This window comes from Protomyctophum parallelum (genome assembly GCF_964188405.1).
Source record: "Protomyctophum parallelum genome assembly, chromosome: 22".
Lineage (NCBI taxonomy): Eukaryota > Metazoa > Chordata > Actinopteri > Myctophiformes > Myctophidae > Protomyctophum > Protomyctophum parallelum.
Genome location: NC_139714.1, coordinates 9,624,591 through 9,644,026, shown reverse-complemented (window position 1 = coordinate 9,644,026; position 19,436 = coordinate 9,624,591). Strand labels below are relative to the sequence as shown.

The window sequence follows — 19,436 nt, the reverse complement described above, 5'->3', positions numbered from 1 at the left end:
GTTGAACGATCACATTGAAAGGCAAAAAATATAAAAAAGGACGTATTTTCGGCTGAAAACAAAAACTGGAAATGTGTCATGTTTTTTTGTTACAATGGGGTCATTTGACAAAGTATAAATTGGCCGTACCTCTTGTTTCGACTACTGATGTTAACTATTGTTACTGCCTTCAGAACCACCGTACATTGACTGCACTAGTGGACTGCTCAACTATAATGCCAACAATGCTCATATGCCTGATGCTTGCACTTTCCTCACAGTCATTCATTAAGCTTTTAGAGTCAGTTGAGGTGTGTGTGTGTGTGTGTGTGTGTGTGTGTGTGTGTGTGTGTGTGTGTGTGTGTGTGTGTGTGTGTGTGTGTGTGTGTGTGTGTGTGTGTGTGTGTGTGTGTGTGTGTGTGTGTGTGTGTGTGTGTGTGTGTGTGTGATAATAAAAATATAAAGTCTTGTGGAGTGCTGTCGCTCCAAATACTTTGCTTGTTGTTGGTGTTGTTTTTTTTTGTACCTGTATAGTTTGGAAAGCAGATCAGTGGTAAGTGGAATTGTACATTTTGTTAATCGTTCATTTCTTTTCAAAAAGAAGAACCTGATCCTTTCCCAATGAAAATGCTCGCAGCATTCTATCGTTACACAAAGTATTTCAGTCATAGACAATGCGGTTAGTGATAGTGGGGTTAGTGGTAATAAAATAAAATGAAACTCTTTTGTCAAAGATAAACATTTTCATGGCAGACATCTTGACATGAAAGGGTATTGCACTAAGCACAGGTGTCGGTGATGATAAGGCTCCGTTCCATTCAGTGTAATGGAGCCTTTCCAGTGAGTCAATGGCAGCTCCTGGACCTTACTGGACCTGACAAAAGTAAACTATATCAATCTAATAAAATGACTATAATTTCAATTTAACGTCTAATTCAGACCTCACAGATGTGCAACAGACATTAAACAAACAAGTTGATTCTTCTGCTGTAGAGGACTTTTGTTTAGTCAGTCAAATATTTCCACTATTAATCTATTTAAAATTATATATAGTAATTCAATATGTATGTTTGTCATAACTGCCCTGTGCAACTTTTGTTTACAAAGCCTAAAAGCCCCCCCGCATTTATTTTGTTTGTTCTAATGTTCAATGACGGAAACGCAATTAAATTGCTAATCCGCGAGTATTTGCATGACAATGAATCGTCTTGGACAGATGTCATAATCGTGAGATTAGTAGTTTGGGTCCCGGGCAAACGGTAAATGCTTTGGCGTTTAATTAATTAACTGTCTGTCTGTCTGTCTGTCCGTCCTCTCAGCCGCTGGTGAAGCAGGACAGCCTGGACACGTACAACGAGCGGGACCCCTTCAAGAACGACGACTCGCGCGGCGGGGACGACGACGAGGACCCCGAGGACCCGGACGGCGGCATGGAGGGCGAGGTGGACCCCCTGGACCCCCGTGATGTCATCATCCAGCCCCCGCCGCCTCCCCCGCCCCTCCGCCCCCCCACCGATAGGCTCAACTTCCCCAAGGGCCTGCCTTGGGCCCCCAAAGTCAGGTGAGAGCCAAATACAGTCTGCCCTCCTTTAATCTCTGTTCTGTGAATCGGTGTGGTCGAATAGTGCTGCAGCCTCATGTCTTCATATGAACCTTTATTGAAAGGATTTCATCTCGTTTTCGAGGGGGTCCAACAGAAAACGGCAAATGCAGTAGACAAAACCAATACAACAAATACTTCCATGCATACATTACAAAACAAAAACGGAAAACTCTCCCAAACTGGCCGCCCCCACTCCACCTAATCACCCAGAAAATAAGGCACTTAATGCATCACGGTACTCGTATGAAGATGATGAGCATAGATCAAAAACCAGAGACTACAATCCGTTACATATACTGTATGCACATGCAATAACATGCATTAACAACATAAATACAAACGTGCACATGCAGTTTAGATTACAGTATATTCACAGGCAGGTCAGGTTGTAGCTCCTAGTGGCACTATAACAGGCCAATGTGAAAAGGGTGGGATATATTCCTCAGCCTAGTAGGAAACTCTGTGAAAGATTTCACGTAAATTGCATGCTGCGTTCATGATTTGAGGCTTTTTGTTCAAAACGGGCCAATCCTGCAAACTTTGAAAGCCAATGTTAGCCAATTAGGATGAAATATCGGACAGATCCTGCTTGAACATATGACTATAGAGATAGTGTGTAACGATTTGTGGGATTTTTGGACAGAATCTGGAGGAGTAATATAAAAAGAAATGTTTTTCAAAAGTCGGCCTCCTGGTGGCGCTATAACAGGCCGTTCTGGAAACTTTGTGGCAGAAGTTCATCGGTGGCATCCAGGGAGTGTGTGTGTGTGGAAAGTTTGGTATCAACCGGGTTAACGTGCCGGAGATTAACTGTACACAGATGGACGGACACACACACACACACACACACACACACACACACACACACACACACACACGGATGGATGGACATATTAGAAGCAGGAGCAGGGTATTTGAAGACGAGTAAGGATAGAGGCTTTAAAGATATTGAAGGAGTTAATCAATCTAGGACAACTAGGAAGATTGTTCCAGTCGTCAGGAGCTTTGTATTTGAAAGCACGTCAGACTACCGTCGTGGGACACCTCAGTATAAATCTGCAGAGATTGTTGTAAATTACATTAAGAGGATAGAGGTCTAATATTGGGAGGATTAGTTGTGAGATAATTATTTTTCTGTACTGCAGGGTTTTAATTTCTGTTTTCAGAAATCTGTAGAAACCTTATATCTCTAAGTTTCAAATGTGTGTTTTTTCGTTAATGCCCTACGCCTACGTAATCATACTGCAGCGTCACACAAACGTATCAAAAGTAGCTTCTACAAGCTCAAAAAGATTTGCAATTTTTTTAATTTGAATCGTGAAAAGTAACAGATTTGGACGTGTGTGTGTGTGTGTGTGTGTGTGTGTGTGTGTGTGTGTGTGTGTGTGTGTGTGTGTGTGTGTGTGTGTGTGTGTGTGTGTGTGTGTGTGTGTGTGTGTGTGTGTGTGTGTGTGTGTGTGTGTGTGTGTGTGTGTGTGTGTGTGTGTGTGTGTGTGTGTGTGTGTGTGTGTGTGTGTGTGTGTGTGTGTGTGTGTCTGCATGCATACTTTGAGTCATGACAGCCTTCAGATGTGACTTCAAAGCAGCAGCTCAGCTGTACAGAATCATAATCAGAGTTTCCCCCCAGGGACAGTAGAGTGGAGTAGTACACTTCTTTCAGACAGAACCCTATAACCCAGAGAAAGTAGAGTGGAGTACTCTTCTTTCAGATAATGGTGAAGCAGAGAGGTATCATCATAGAGTAGTGGTTTTCAACCATTTTACATTGTACATTATTTATTTGAGCCAACAGACCACCATTTGATGAGATTTAGCCTCTCAGATCCAAAACTCTCAGACCCAAAACAGGCAAACGTTGCTCAAAATAACAATTATTCTCCAATTGTGTAGACTACTTGGACATTTAGTAATGCAGATGTTTAACGATAATTGAACTCTTGAGGGCGTAAAATGAAACCATATGGACCCGGGTCCATTTGCTTATATTTTAAGCTCTCTGCGAGGGTCCATTTGGTTATATCAACTCTCCATCATTTAGTCCCCTGACGATGTCATGGAGTGCCATGTGCTGTAATAGCAGACGGTACAACATACCAGACATCACTTTCAGCTACAGAGACAACACAACCTAGTGCAGCAGTGGTTCACAAACGTGACCCCCAAATTGATATTATGAAGGGTCAGGATTTGGGTCCTTCTTTTGTAACTCAGGAGTTTGAAAAAAGGAATACTCGGACGTCCCGTCTTAATTTTTCACGTTGCAGGACATAAACATCTGTCACTGTACTGTGCATATACCATCCATCTCACAAACTCAATGCTGAATGATTACCTGTGTCGTTTGCACCTCCAAGGCAATGGTGGCCCCACCAAATAGCCATGTGTAGAGTTTTATTATTACTTAATATTTGTTTTTGTTAGTAGTTTTGGTTTTCTGACGAGCACATTATTTGTCACAGCGTCGTACAAATGAAGGTTATTTATAGCAGGCGAGCTTTCAAGCCCTACAACTCTCTGACTGTCTTGTCTGTCTGTGTCTGTCTGCAGGGAGAAAGACATCGAGCACTTCCTGGAGACCAGCAGAAACAAGTTCATCGGCTTCACGTTGGGAAAGTGGGTGTTTGAGCCAAACATGTTATCACCACATTAACCACAATATTTTATACTTTGTCATCATATGATATGGGGTGTCATGTGAAAATAGCAGATTCATTCTTTCTGTGCCACCATCAGCATTCACTTTAAGAGATATATATATACAGACCTAGCAAATAACGTCCCCTAGCTGGTGGGGGGGGGGGGTGTGTGTGTGTGTGTGTGTGTGTGTGTGTGTGTGTGTGTGTGTGTATGTATGTGTATATATATATATATATATATATATATATATATATATATATATATATACGGACATGGGAGAGAAAGAATAAAAAAAACTATATAAGCTACTGTTAATAATGAAGAAAAGAAATAGGTCCCATCGCGACACATTGTGAGCTTGTAGATCCTCTATTTTCAAATGCCTGAAATGTATATGGGGCTAAAGTGGTTACTGTACTGTATGTTCTGTAATGATAATAAAAAATAAAAAAGTAGATTTCAAATAAATTTAGTGGAGTAAAAGTACAATATTTGGATCCGAGATGTAGTGGATTAAAAGTACTGGAAAAGTAAAGTACAAACATCAAAATTGTACTTAAGAACAGTACTTAAGTAAATGTTACTTTTCACCACTGCAGTAGGCCAGCTGTGAGGCAGCTTGATGTGTTTTCTACAAACGTCCATGCTTATTTCCACAGTGACACAGAGACACTGGTAGGCTTGCCCCGGCCCATCCACGAGAGCGTCAAGACCCTCAAACAGGTGAGAAGAGAACTCCCTACCACTGTTGTTATAGCAGTGAGCGCACCGCTATAACAACAACAGTCACACTGGCGGTCACGTGCCAAAAATAGCCGACCAACAAGCCTTGCAGGTCGGCTATTTTTGGTGCACGTAAATTATAGGCTTTGACTGTCTCATTCGGTTCATACTCTGAGGCAGTGGTTCCCAAACTTTCAAACACACACATGCACGCACGCACGTATGCACACACACACACACACACACACACACACACACAGTTGTTAGCCTCTTGAGCCCTTTTTACTTCTCGTGTGAGCTTGTAGATATGCTAGTTTCTGCTATTTTGGAAACCCTTTTTGAAAGATATAAAAAAAAAAAAAAAACTATATTTTCCACAATAGGGATGCCAGGTTGAAAGTGTTATTATATTTATTTATTTTTACGTTTTAATTTGTATAAATATTATTGTTACAAGTTAGAGAATAGATGACAATTTGGACTGATATCACGTGGAGATCATACAGGCATGCAGTGGACGAAAAGCCAGCAGTGCCAGTGATTTTGTGCAAATAGTTTAAAATGTGGGACTACCACCCCGCCCGCAGGATGAGAAACGCTGTCAGAATAGGATGTTGCCGTTCCCGTCACTCTCTCTCCCTCTCCATTTACACCCGCACATTTGTAATTTCCCTCCATTACTCCTCCTTAGCCTCTAGATTAGCTGAGCTCCGGCTCATTGTGTGGCTGAGCACGTCCTCAAATCGATTGCTCCATCACTGCCAAGTGTTCGGCCCGGCGTAGCACCGCCGCGACTCTTTAGCAATCCATAGCTTGTTGCTTGCAATGTAACCGACGTGCGCGTACCGTCAACGCGGAGGAATGCTCCTGTTACTGTCACTCAGCGCGTCCCATTAACGCTCCTCCCCGTGGGACGTGCCTGGTTGGCGAGCTGCCATGGCCGGCTGGCAGTGTCAGAGGTGGCTTTCTGCCTGCTGTGAACAAACCCTGAAGGTCTTAAACACATACTGTAGGGATGTGCCGATGAGACATTTTGGCCGATATCCGATATAATTGCATTGCTGTTATGGCCAATAACCGATATTACCAATGTCGATATGATCTCATTCTGTATTGAAAAAATATAATTCTGTCCATTCTGAAAAATACACGTAACAGGGTGTCTGCACTGCAGGCTTAGGCTAGTCAGATTTAACTTAAATACCTTTTATAATTAATATTGCAAGCTTGTAGATCTGTTCAAGCTGTTACTTTGGGCTTGTTTATCTGTAAAGACACCGATCTGTAAAGAAACCGATGCCGATTAATCTAAAAAAAACTAGAATCGGCCGATACAGATGTGTTTGCCGATTAATCTCCCACCTCCCCCCTCCCCAAGTGTACAGCTTACTGTACACATTCAAATAAAGGCAGAAAAAGCGCAAAAAAATTAAATAAAAACCCTTCTCTCCATATACGCCATACTATTTGATGGGCGCTAGTTAATGCTCTACTTGATCATACTACAGCGTCAAACTGTTTTGAGCTTGAAATGTGTCGCGAAGTGACACGTTTTGAGCTTGTCGATCTGCTGCTTTTATGGTTTTGGTCATATTATGTCGTCATATTATGAGGATTCCACCCGACAGAGACTGTATGACAGCTGGCAAATTGCTCATCTACAAGTGCGACATGGGCGTATAAATTCTGTAGCAATTTTTGCCTGATTTTCACCTATTACCCAGAATCGAATGGTCTTAAAGGTAGTGTAAGTGATATTTTTTCGTGAAAACAAAAGAGTTTAGAGCTAAGTTTAAAGTTATATTATTCAGATAATATCCAATAATAATTGATATGGTTACTAACAGGGGTCTGCCCATCTCTCCAGCTCTTTAATAAACAGGAAAAAAAAATGAATAGTACCCATTTTTCAGCTTTAGTTTATAGTTTTCCAGTTAAAATGGTGTCACTGTGTGTTCACTGCTTTGTGTGTCATCACTTCCAGTTCCACTTGTTTATCCTGCAGCCTGTATGAGTTCTCTCTCCTGATGGGATCAAATTGGTATGCTGACCTGAAAATGTAGAGAGAGAGAGCCCTGTTACTGTACAGACTATATATTGGTATACTATAGCAAGCAGAAATGGAACGCAGTCAGGGTGCACATAGTCCCATCAGGTGGCCATCGGTCCAATCGATGATTTTCCGCAATTTGACCACAGTTGTCTTGAGTTTCTTTAAACCTGATGTGATGTGTGTTTGACCCCCTCCAGCACAAGTACGTGTCCATCGCAGAGGTACAGATCAAGAGAGAACAGGAGCTACAGCAGTGTCCAATGACTTTGGTCAGTTCTTAATCACATTGTATTATGTATGTACAGTATATGCAAACCTTGAAAAATGGCTGGGTGTTGACCGTGTCCATACAAAGTTTGAAGTGTGTGTGTGTGTGTGTGTGTGTGTGTGTGTGTGTGTGTGTGTGTGTGTGTGTGTGTGTGTGTGTGTGTGTGTGTGTGTGTGTGTGTGTGTGTGTGTGTGTGTGTGTGTGTGTGTGTGTGTGTCACAGGGGCAGGAGGAGGTGGAAGACACACCAACAGAGATGCTGTATCTGGGCATGCTCCCCAACCTCTCCCAGTATGTGGTGAGTACCTCCGGAACACCCTTCACTCCAAGCATCCTAGACATTTCTTCTTCCTGGATCCCAGGTGATGGAATATTGATAACTCCCCATATATGGAGTACACTGATGTCGTCAATATGACATCATACTGTATGTTCATATTTGGGCATTGGCTGACAGGGAACTCCATACATAGCACTCAATAGTGTATACTCTGAGTTTCATTGTACAGATATTCTGCTGTTAGATGGATCTTAGGTTCTTAGCTTATGTATAATTATTGATGCATTACCCTGTGTTGTTCTTTGCTCTGGACTAAGAGCGTCTGCTAAATGCCTAAATTATAAATGGTTTTCTGAACAACCTATGTTGCTAATGCATAATATAGCTAAAATGACACAGATGTTTGCCCCGTTATAACCGAGTATGTAGTCAAGTATGCTAAATAAATTGTGATTATCTCAAATAAGTTGCGACGAGGAGGTCATGTTGTGACAGGCCTGCCAACACTGATATTCCATGTTCAGATTGCCCTGCTGAAGCTGCTACTGGCCGCCGCTCCCACCTCCAAAGCCAAGACGGACTCCATCAACATCTTAGCTGACGTCCTGCCTGAGGAAATGCCGTGAGTACACAAGACGATACCAAGCCGATCGCAGTACTTGCACGCTTTGCTTGCGCAAGTAACCAGTTAAAATGGAACATCTACAAGCTCACTATGACTATGTTGTACGTTGTACAATGAAGTAGTATAAATCACTGTTGTACAATGAATTGTAGATTAGTTTGTTTTAAATACATGTTTAGGAGACATTAAGCTTTGCTGCTGTAGGGTACTTGATAACCTGTACTATAAAACAATACATGAAGCTGTCTCAGAGGTGCACAGTTAGAAAACCACAGTTCCCCTCTGAGAGACGGAGCATGTAGACAGAAATGCAACCCGTCCCTGGAGTGCGCATTGGTGAGGACCCGTGGAGAATTGGAGATGATGTTGAAAGTGTGTGTGTGTGTGTGTGTGTGTGTGTGTGTGTGTGTGTGTGTGTGTGTGTGTGTGTGTGTGTGTGTGTGTGTGTGTGTGTGTGTGTGTGTGTGTGTGTGTGTGTGTGTGTGTGTGTGTGTGTGTGTGTGTGTGTGTGTGTGTGTGTGTGTGTGTGTGTGTGTGTGTGTGTGTGTGTGTGTGTGTGTGTGTGTGTGTGTGTCAGCATCACAGTGCTGCAGAGCATGAAGCTGGGCATCGACGTGAACAGACACAAGGAGATCATTGTGAAGGCCATCTCTGCTCTGCTGCTACTGCTGCTCAAACACCTCAAACTCAACCACATCTACCAGGTACACACAGTCACACGCACGCACGCACGCGCGCGCGCACACACACAGGCCCGGTCCATCCTGGGACCAGCACCTTGCCACAGCTCAGCATGTCATCGCTGTTGAGTGAAAATTTTCCCTTTTCATTACCATAATGTTTTTCTTTTAAATAGCCGATCTACAAGCTCACAACGAGTCACAATTGTGAGCTTGTAGATCAGTTATTATCTGCTTTTTTAGCTATTAGCTGCTTTTGTGCGACACTCTTTTATGACGACGTCGTAGGTCATTCGCCATTATGAAAAAAACATGGAAAGTTGAAATCAGGTGTGCGAGGTTCCTGCCCCGACATCTACGATATTTTTCTGTCTTCTCCCTATGTCTATCTCACCCCCCCCCCTCTCTCTCTCTCCTTCATGCTGCTCTTCCATGTCTCTTTGCCCCCCATCGGGTTCACCTCAGCCATCCTCCCCACCCCCACACAGACACTTACCTCCTGTATTAAAGCACACCTCCATCCCCGCTCCTCTCCCCTCCTGTCCCCTCTGCGACAGACAACGACCCGCTCTCTTAAACCTCCTATCGTCCTGCTTCACACTGATAGCCTGCGCTCAGTCACAAACCCCTGGCTCAGAGAGAGAGAGAGATGCTTTGGTTCTCATTTCAAGGAGTTGACACGCTGTTACAACTTACAATTCTGCTCTCGTTGGTATTTTTGCCCCCGGTTTCAATTGAATGAATACTTCATTAACAGTTTGCAAACGGTACAGTGGTACGAGCATGCAACAACGATGATAAAAAGATGACACAAAGAGCCCCAGGGGCTTGTTTCCATTGTGGTCCTATGTATTGGATTCATCATGACATTTAAAGACATACAACAACATATACAAGAATTCATCAACACTAGTGTCAATAAGCATACTGTATGTACAGAAAACGACCGTTGCTTCTAAAGAGCACAGGGCAAGTTTCTGACTGTGCTGTAAATATGGACTCTTCGTGAGACTGTCAATTTGTGACAGCCTGGCACCCATTTCTCGTAGTGACAGCCCATAACAGCTTGCGTTGTGAGCTTGTAGATCTGATATGTTCCTCTCCTTTTGTGTGACACTCTTCCATGCAGAAGAAAAGTAGAGCATTAATTCAAGTAGAGCATTAATTCAAGTAGAGCATTAATTCACGTACAAGATTTCTGCCCGGCAGCAGCGATATGCTAAAAAAGCAAGATCGGAAAGCAGGTCTTCTTTTATTTATTTGTATTATTACCTGACAAAGGCAATTTATCTAATATGGTAGTTATAAAATAGTTTTGTTTATTCATAGGCCTGTCCACCCGGCTGTCACCAACTTCAATGCATTCCATTTGCTTCCAATGGCTAAGGCGCATGTCATGGCATAGAATAGAACTAGAACCTTACATAGCCTTTGGTGCCAGGTAGGACTGTATAAGCTGTGAGTGTGGTAGCAATGGAGCGCCCTCTGCTGGCAGAGGAGGAGTGGGACACAAATGGATAAACACATTGGTTCATGCAAAGAGAACCCAGGGAGGGCAGGCAAAGGAGCCAGTGCAGCAAGATAACTTATACACATTTGATTCATATCCTTAGATTCACGTAGTCAATTTTCTTGTAGGTATGGCTGTCGCTATGATTTGTGATTTTGTTACTATTGATGTATAGCACCACTACAGTGCCACTGCTGTACCAGACCTACCAGACCTTTTACATTTTGTATGAGACATAATATTAGATGACAGCAAGAATCAATTATTTATATTTGTGAAGATGAAGATGTGGCTGAGGTCATTTATCTTTTGGTGGGTCTACCTCTCCTATAAATATGTCTCTTTATATTGTTAGCCGGCCACGGTACAATTGTTATAAATCAAGCCTGTCTAACTGGAATGTGTACTAGAAGCTTTTACAAATCTCTTAAACCCATCACTGCACAAAACGACATACTGTAAATCTCTCGGCAAGGAAGCAGAACGACTAATTATCTAATTAAGTCATTGTCGACTAAGACCCAGTACACTAATTAACGATATCATTTTTGAGGGGACAGCCCTAGATTAACTACAGATCAATTAGAGTTGTTCCGATACCGTAATTCTCTCTCTAGGTCGTCCTCAGACGAGCCCTCCATGCTTCCAGTCCTCCCGGTTCTCCATACATCTGGCCAGCTCGTTAAGTGCTTTGCGCTCCTGCGTCGTTCTTGAGTACATCTAGATATGTTAATGTGGGACGTCCTCGTGACCGGTGCCCGTGTGTTGGTTCCCACAGCACTAACATGCTGGCTGGTAACTCTTGCTAACCTTATTCATCTGACTGCTATTTTCTGGCTAATATCACTTACACTACCTTTAACAACTATTAATGGTTCTCAAACTTTGTAATTTCCCGAACGCCCATAACTCTGAGGAACCAAATGGACCATTATGGGTCCATTTGGTTCCATTAGTATACACTCTCAGTCTTACTGACCTGTAACCCCCTCAAGGAACCCAGAGGATACCCGGTCACCACTGTTCTAGATTTTAGTTGTTATTACACACCGATATTGGATCGGGTACTCTGTATCGGGAGATAACAATACGCAAGTTACTGTATGGGTATCGGGAAGGTATGTCTCAAAGATCAATCCACAGTGGGAGAAGAGAGACGGTACTGTACACCGATGCAATGTGGCTTTAAACAAGCAGAGACCGCTTTCCTCTGTTCCTCTGCCTCTGCAGTTTGAGATCGTCTCCCAGCACCTGGTGTTTGCCAACTGCATCCCGCTCATCCTCAAGTTCTTCAACCAGAACATCATGTCCTACATCAGTGCCAAAAACAGGTAAAGAAGCCTCTCCGTGCTCTGCTGTGATCCACAGCTTAACAATTTGAACCCTAGGTTCCCTGTTGTTGTGGCGAACGTTCCACGGAAATGGCCTAATCTTACTAGCGGACCTACTAAACAATGTGATGTACCTACACCACCTGGACACTGAGTGGCAAGCAGGGAGGCATTAATTGGCCCCCATTGTTATACTCTTTGGTTTGAGGAATTTAACCCAGACCTACCAATCTCACGCCACACTGATCTGGTTTATAGGATCGATGAAATTTGTACTATATCCGTTATGTCGGGCTTGGAAACTTTCATTTGAGTGCGTGTCTTCTCTGCATTCCGTAGTCAAGTGTACAGTATGTTCTCTGTGCCTGTATGCATTGTGTGCTCGGCCAGTCACAAACGTTCTCTTGACACGGTACTCGTGGTAGGCCTATATTAAAAAACACAAAAGATTTGTATGAAATCATTTTGGACTACAAGATCATGTGTAAAAAGTGAGTACATTTTAGAGTCACTGCAGTATATACGCTGCATATAATTGTGGCATGTCCACAGCAGGGCCCCTCAATTTGGCCATATGCAGTTATGAAATGATATACTGTACCCTAACATAAGGCCACAGTGGCCTTGATGCCATGCCTGCACTGCCCCAGTTCCCCCAGCTGAATTTTGTCCTTTGTTGCGTTCCTGTCATTACCATGTTTAGGCACCAGATGTCTTGTTGAGATTGTGAATACTTAAATCACCCCTTACATCCCCATCGTCAAATGGGTCCGGTCAGTGACCGATTAGCTTAGGCCTGACGTTGAAATAAATAAAAGGTCTTCTGAAATAATATATATTCAAAGATTTGTGCCGCATTTTCACGATAAAAAAAAATAGCAGACCTTCTTCTTTTATCTAATGAGCTTGTAGATCTGCAATTTTTCAATAGCTAAATAATGCTTAGTTAAAACACCAAAACGGTTTCCCGTCCAGAATGGGTTTAAGTTGAGTATGTATGAACTTTTAAGTTTGTACAATTTTTTTGTAAATTAATAGTAAATATATGTGTGAAATTAACTGTATTTTTGTCTTCATTTATATAATTTATAGTTATACTTAAAAGTATGCACAAAAATATACAGTACCTAAAATAATTTGTTTCCTTTGATGGCCTTGCTGCCCTAGCTGACATAATGGCCTTTATGCCATAATTGACATCACTAAAAATGCCCATAAAATTATGAAATTCCAGGCCTTGTTATGTCTGTATGTGACGTAAACGGTCACCCTGTGTGTGGTCTTTGCAGTATTTGTGTGTTGGACTTCCCTCACTGTGTGGTCCATGAGATGCCCGAACTGACTGCAGAGAGCCTGGTGAGTCCACAGCTGTTAGTTAGGGAAAATTAGCAAAAGTTCTGGCGAATCTGCATAAAAATGCTTACCACTAGTTTTCTTCACAGATGTGTTCATAAAGGTGTCTACTATCACAGAAACATTTGTTCCAAGCCAACTCCCTTGGGAAACTTTGTGGGAGCCAATCAAAGTTGGGGTACCCGGAGGGCCTAGGGCTAAAAGCAGGACATTTTAATATTGGCCAATATGAGCTTGTGAGGTGTGTAAATACTGCTGAATCCGTTCCAATCATTCGTTTTCAGTCAAAATGACTCCCTGGCCATAAAATCGGCCCTGCCTGCTTTTGTATGTCCCAGACATGCGTAATAACTAATATGCCATGTTATGCATATCTCAATGGATGTCTGGTGTTTTCGTGTGTGTGTGTGTGTGTGTGTGTGTGTGTGTGTGTGTGTGTGTGTGTGTGTGTGTGTTTGTGTGTGCGCGTGTGTGTGTGTGTGTGTGTGTGTGTGTGTGTGTGTGTGTGTGTTTGTTTGTGTGTGTGTGCGCGCGTGTGTGTGTGTGTGTGTGTGTGCGCGCGCGTGCGTGTGCACATTTCCAGGAAGCAGGTGACTGTAATCAGTTTTGTTGGAGGAATCTGTTCTCCTGTATCAATCTGCTGAGGATTCTCAACAAGCTGACCAAATGGAAGCACTCCAGGACCATGGTACACACACACACAAACAAACATTATTTCGGAACAATTGTGACCGTTTGTCACATAATCGGTTCAGTAATATAAAAGAAGACATATCACAGGTTGTTTTCTAATCACTTGCTTTTCGATGTGCACAGTACATAACTTTATTTGAGGATCTAAACAGCGGCAGGTCTAGTTTCTGTCTCGGGGTCTCGCAAGATTTGGCTGCCAGACAGGAAACTGTGGACAGTACTCACTGTACTTGTACACATCAAAAAGCAACACGGCAGACAATAATGTTCTATAGGTCTTCTGTTACTTTCCAGAAGTGATTACTTTACAATGGTCTCAGTCATTCAGAAATAATGTTTGTTCATGAGCTGATCACAGGGCTCTCGTTGACTCCAATGCATTCCACCGAACTTCCGGTTGTAGTTTGGCTCCCATGGTGTGACGATTCTGCCGTCTGCAATTGCGCGATAGCGTAAATGACGTTGGTGTCTTCACCTTGCCCCGGATGTAGGACGAGTTATTCCGTGCGCATAGATCCCACTCCAATGAGCTGTTGTGTTCCCCGTCAGATGCTGGTGGTGTTCAAGTCGGCTCCCATCCTGAAGAGGGCGCTGAAGGTGAAGCAGGCCATGATGCAGCTGTACGTGCTCAAGCTGCTGAAGATCCAGACCAAGTACCTGGGCCGCCAGTGGCGCAAGAGCAACATGAAGACCATGTCGGCCATCTACCAGAAGGTCCGACACCGCCTCAACGACGACTGGGCCTACGGCAACGGTGAGGAACACAGCCTGATTAAATCACACCCGTGTCACAATTTACGTCCTCACCTTTGTCATCAATCATCAATGTCTGTGTTACGCAAATCTTTGTGTTTACACAAACACTCAAAATTGTCCATTCATTGTCCATGGCATTTAACCCATTCTGACCGGGCACCCATTTTGGTGTCGGCATCATGTCGTGCTTTAGCTATTTAAAAATAGCAGATCTACAAGCTCATATCGCGCCACCGAGTGGAGCGATACGAGCTTGTAGGTCTGCTATTTTTGAAAAATCGAAGAACGACTGACATTTTTAGAATGGGTCTGATGAATGGGTTCATCAGACCAGTGTGTGTCCAGTGGAAACCTCGTATGAATCTGATCTCAGGTCAGAATGTTAATGTTAATGTTTGTGTCTGGACTGGAGGTCTATGCTTTGGATCATGTGATCAGTGACAACATGTCGGTTTACTCTGCAGTACACCGATGTCACTGATCACATGACCAAGTTCTAGAAGTTCTAGGCTAAATAGAAGGGGGGGACATTTTTATTATTTCCACACAACAACTCTAACCCATTCTGAGTTTCCACTGGACACACACTGGTCTGATTAACCCATTCTGACCTGAGATCAGATCCTAAAAATGTCAGTCGTTCTTCGATTTTTCAAGAAATAGCAGACCTACAAGCTCGTATCGCGCCACTCGGTGGCGCGATATGAACTTGTAGATCTGCTATTTTTAAATAGCTAAAGCACGACATGATGCCGACACCAAAATGGGTGCCCGGTCAGAATGGGCTAAGTTACATTTTTGACATAGTTCATAGACATAGACATAGTGTGTGTGTGTGTGTGTGTGTGTGTGTGTGTGTGAGAGATGTGTTTCCATGGTAACAGGGAAAAGGGACACTCTGGATCTGTGTATCTGTCACTGCAGGTGGCAGAAAGAGAGAGAGAGCACCTGACTCTCTGTAGCCCTTCTTCTTGGCATCCTCTCTCTATCGATTGATGCTAGCAACTGAAAAATATATGGCTGCCATGCAGACACATTACTTATTTCTCCTCTTCTGTGATCTCTTTTTCTCCACCACGAATGCTAAGAATGTGATTTAGATCAGTGGTTTCCAAACTTTTTCTTGTCAAGGACCCCCAAATTGACACTAATTATCCCGCGGACCCCCATATGAAAAGATATGCCAGGAACGCCTATAAGAGAAGATTCTTACGGTTCTAGCACTGATTCTCAACCCGTTTAATTTCAAGGACTCCCAGTTTGACCTGCATTAGGCTACGGACCCCCATTTAATGACATTAATGATTTAATGACGGACCCCCAATTTATATATTTAAAATCAATGTTAATTTAACTCTGTCTGAGAGTGTACTGGAACTTTGGGAACCACTGGTTTAGATGGCACACTATCTAATTCAGATACATTCTAGGTTAATTGTTTACCATCCAATAGAGTGTGTTCGCATGCGCAACGTGAGTGGCAAAGCGAGTGGCAAAGTATTCAGATAGGACATTTCTGTTTGGATGTATGGGCTGTCAAGGCCAGAAAGCCACTCCGTCAGTAGGCTGTCAAGGCCAGAAAGCCACTCCGTCAGTAGGCTGTCAAGGCCAGAAAGCCACTCCGTCAGTAGGCTGTCAAGGCCAGAAAGCCACTCCGTCAGTAGGCTGTCAAGGCCAGAAAGCCACTCCGTCAGTAGGCTGTCAAGGCCAGAAAGCCACTCCGTCAGTAGGCTGTCAAGGCCAGAAAGCCACTCCGTCAGTAGGCTGTCAAGGCCAGAAAGCCACTCCGTCAGTAGACTGTCAGGGCCAGAATGACACTCAGTCAGTAGGCTGTCAGGGCCAGAATGACACTCAGTCAGTAGGCTGTCAGGGCCAGAATGACACTCAGTCAGTAGGCTGTCAAGGCCAGAATGACACTCAGTCAGTAGGCTGTCAGGGCCAGAATGACACTCAGTCAGTAGGCTGTCAGGGCCAGAATGACACTCAGTCAGTAGGCTGTCAGGGCCAGAATGACACTCAGTCAGTAGGCTGTCAGGGCCAGAAAGCCACTCAGTCAGTAGGCTGTCAGGGCCAGAATGACACTCAGTCAGTAGGCTGTCAGGGCCAGAATGACACTCAGTCAGTAGGCTGTCAGGGCCAGAAAGCCACTCATTCAATAGGCTGTCAGGGCCAGAATGCCACTCAGTCAGTAGGCTGTCAGGGCCAGAAAGCCACTCATTCAATAGGCTTTCCTGCATAACCTCCGGGTATGATGATGGTCATGTCACTGGATACCCTCTATAGTTTCTAGAATGATATTTAGATGCCATGTTGTTTAGACAGATGGTAGATTAATTGGTTACCTGGTGTTATCCTATACTGTACAGATTGCCATTTTGGGTAGATAGCATGACGCTACAACAGATGCTAGATTCATTGGTTACCGTGTCCTAGCTTCTATGATGCACACATTGTTCTCTCTAGTCTCTAGTGCACTCTAAATAATAACGATCATGTTACTTATTTACTCTAAGTAAATAATTATCACATAAGTATGCTTATTACTGCCTGCAGAACACTGTCAATGTTAGGCCAAAGCTCCACTGCGGCCATCGGGATTCGGGCGTCCATCAGCATCGCGTCATCGTCAATGGGTGCTCCACTGCCTACGGTTTCATTTTGACGCCCGTCCAAACGCAACGCAATGCAATGCACTCAGTGGAGTCCCGGACGGTCTCACATCTCCCTCTCTGTCTTCCGCTATACCTTCCCCCACGCAGACATTGACGCGCGGCCGTGGGACTTCCAGGCGGAGGAGTGCGCGCTGCGCGAGAGCATCGAGAAGTTCAACGGCCGCCGCTACGACCAGAACCGCATGAGCGGCGAGTTTGCTCCCGTGGACAACTGCCTGCAGAGTGTGCTGGGCCAGCGCGTGGAGCTGCCCGACGACTTCCACTACAGCTACGAGATGTGGCTGGAGAGGGAGGTGTTCTCCCAGCCCATCCAGTGGGACGGGCTGCTGCAGGACCACTGATGGTGGGAGGGGGGGAAGGGGGGTAGTACCAGCGATGGGGGAGAGAGAGAATTACTGGGTTAGAGGAAGATGGAGCAAAGGGTGATGATGGGGGGCTGCTGCAGATTTGAGGGATGGTTGGATGTAGACCCGGGCAACATATGGATGTTCTATCGGTATCGTCAAGGCCACAGTAATCTCTCAAGAACAGATTCTGAGCTGCGCTACCGGAACAAACAGCATAGTTTTTCTGGATTTTTGGAAATTATCATATAGTGACATATTGCATAAATTATCATATAGTGACATATTGCATAAATTATTTATCATATAGTGACATATTGCATACACGTGTTCACTTCAGCCCTAGTTTTATACTACGTCGAATGTTTTAAGAAATTGTGAAAATAGATTTATTTTCTTTTTTTTTTTTATTGGATCAAATGAATTGTCATATCGATTTTATCATCACAATTTTGATATTATCGTCATAATATTGATATTGAGGTATTCGGTCACAAATAGTATCATATTTGATTTCATCCATTGTCTCAAACAACACGCACAAACTTGGATGCCGCACGCACGCACGCGCACACACACACACACACACACACACACACACACACACACACATACACATACACAGTACACACACACACGACACAAACGTGCCTATGACTACTGTGAGAATACATGTACCTGATGGGCAGAAGCAAACACACACACACACACACACACACCTTGTTGCAAAACAAATGCACCACAACAGACAAGCTGTGTTTTGGACCCTTTTATAATTAAAAGAGGACCACTTTTATTTTCAACCCAACTCAAATTATTAGTCTTCACTAAGGCTCATTTCTGTCTGCTCACTCTGTGTCTCAGGGGGGATGTAAACGGTTCAGAAACCTGCCCGGTGACATTCAGTGGTGCCGGTAATTCCAAACACATTATTATTCATTTATTTTTTATATTGATGCAATAACAATGCCTTCTATTCTACTATCCCAGGAAGAGAGAGGCTGTAGTTTACATCGGCACAGAAACCCCACCGATGATGTGACATTGATAGGCAGGTTTTTTAACTGTCCACAGCCACCCTACTGATGAATTATGTATGTCTTGGTATGCGGTTTTATGTCCGTTTTATAAAGATAGACATTGTCGATTATTATTAATTTTAGCATTTGATTTGTTTCGTGTTTTGTGTAATAAAACCAGGGTAACTTTGATGGTGGGGGTGGGGGGGGGGGGGGGGGGTTCCTTGAATGTGGTAGTGATGCTTGTAGCACCAAAAACCTAATATCTAGCTATAAGTTATGAGTTGCTTGTGATGTGAGTGTGTGTGTGTGTGAGTGTGAGACCTTCTCGCAGCACACATCTCTGAACAAGCTATTCCTGAGAGGAACTGGGGATCACCCATCTGTTCTCGGGCCTCCCACAGGCATGGGGATGTCAGTTAATATCTTCAAACTCGACAGACTCTTTCAAAGTGAAAACCCAGAGCCCAGAGACTACCAGAGACGCTTATCTGTGACGCCATCGAGACAAACTTTGTTTGATTGCAATGAGAATGAAGATGCATTTAACTGCTCTCAACCTGGTCCCCGGCCCCCACATGTTTTGCGCTTCCCTTCCGCCCTGACAACAGCACAATAAAACCACTGAGCTTCCACGTGGCCTTGGCGAGCATTCTGCCGCTCTTGCTGGTGAAGAACAGAGTCGTCACACACACACAAAGAAAAAACAGTGCTATTTTTCTCCTCGGATGTCTCTCGGCAACCTCAAGTCATTTCCTCACCCTAAACTACCTAAGCAGAGTTCTCGAAGTTTATCTTTTAAGCTTAATTTGTTGTACTGTATACTCTGTTGCATGTTTATATCGACACGTTTATCATTCAGAGATTAGTCGTTTACGTCGAGCTTCGTGGTTGTGCGACAAAGCATATAT

General features: G+C 43.7%; 1 protein-coding gene across 2 annotated transcripts in view; it reads left to right on the top strand.

Moving 5' to 3' along the window:
- strip2 (striatin interacting protein 2) overlaps positions 1 to 18,688 on the top strand; it is a 47,840-nt gene extending 29,152 nt beyond the window's left edge. For both annotated transcript variants that reach the window (XM_083757650.1, XM_083757649.1), the window contains 12 exons: positions 1,299 to 1,540; positions 4,130 to 4,195; positions 4,879 to 4,942; positions 7,193 to 7,264; positions 7,486 to 7,560; positions 8,067 to 8,164; positions 8,745 to 8,871; positions 11,588 to 11,688; positions 12,978 to 13,044; positions 13,625 to 13,729; positions 14,284 to 14,488; positions 17,250 to 18,688. In XM_083757650.1, the coding sequence (XP_083613776.1) occupies positions 1,299 to 1,540; positions 4,130 to 4,195; positions 4,879 to 4,942; positions 7,193 to 7,264; positions 7,486 to 7,560; positions 8,067 to 8,164; positions 8,745 to 8,871; positions 11,588 to 11,688; positions 12,978 to 13,044; positions 13,625 to 13,729; positions 14,284 to 14,488; positions 17,250 to 17,503 (1,476 nt within the window). In that variant the 3' untranslated portion in view covers positions 17,504 to 18,688. The remainder of the gene's footprint in view (positions 1 to 1,298; positions 1,541 to 4,129; positions 4,196 to 4,878; positions 4,943 to 7,192; positions 7,265 to 7,485; positions 7,561 to 8,066; positions 8,165 to 8,744; positions 8,872 to 11,587; positions 11,689 to 12,977; positions 13,045 to 13,624; positions 13,730 to 14,283; positions 14,489 to 17,249) is intronic.
- Positions 18,689 to 19,436: the final 748 nt, after the last annotated feature.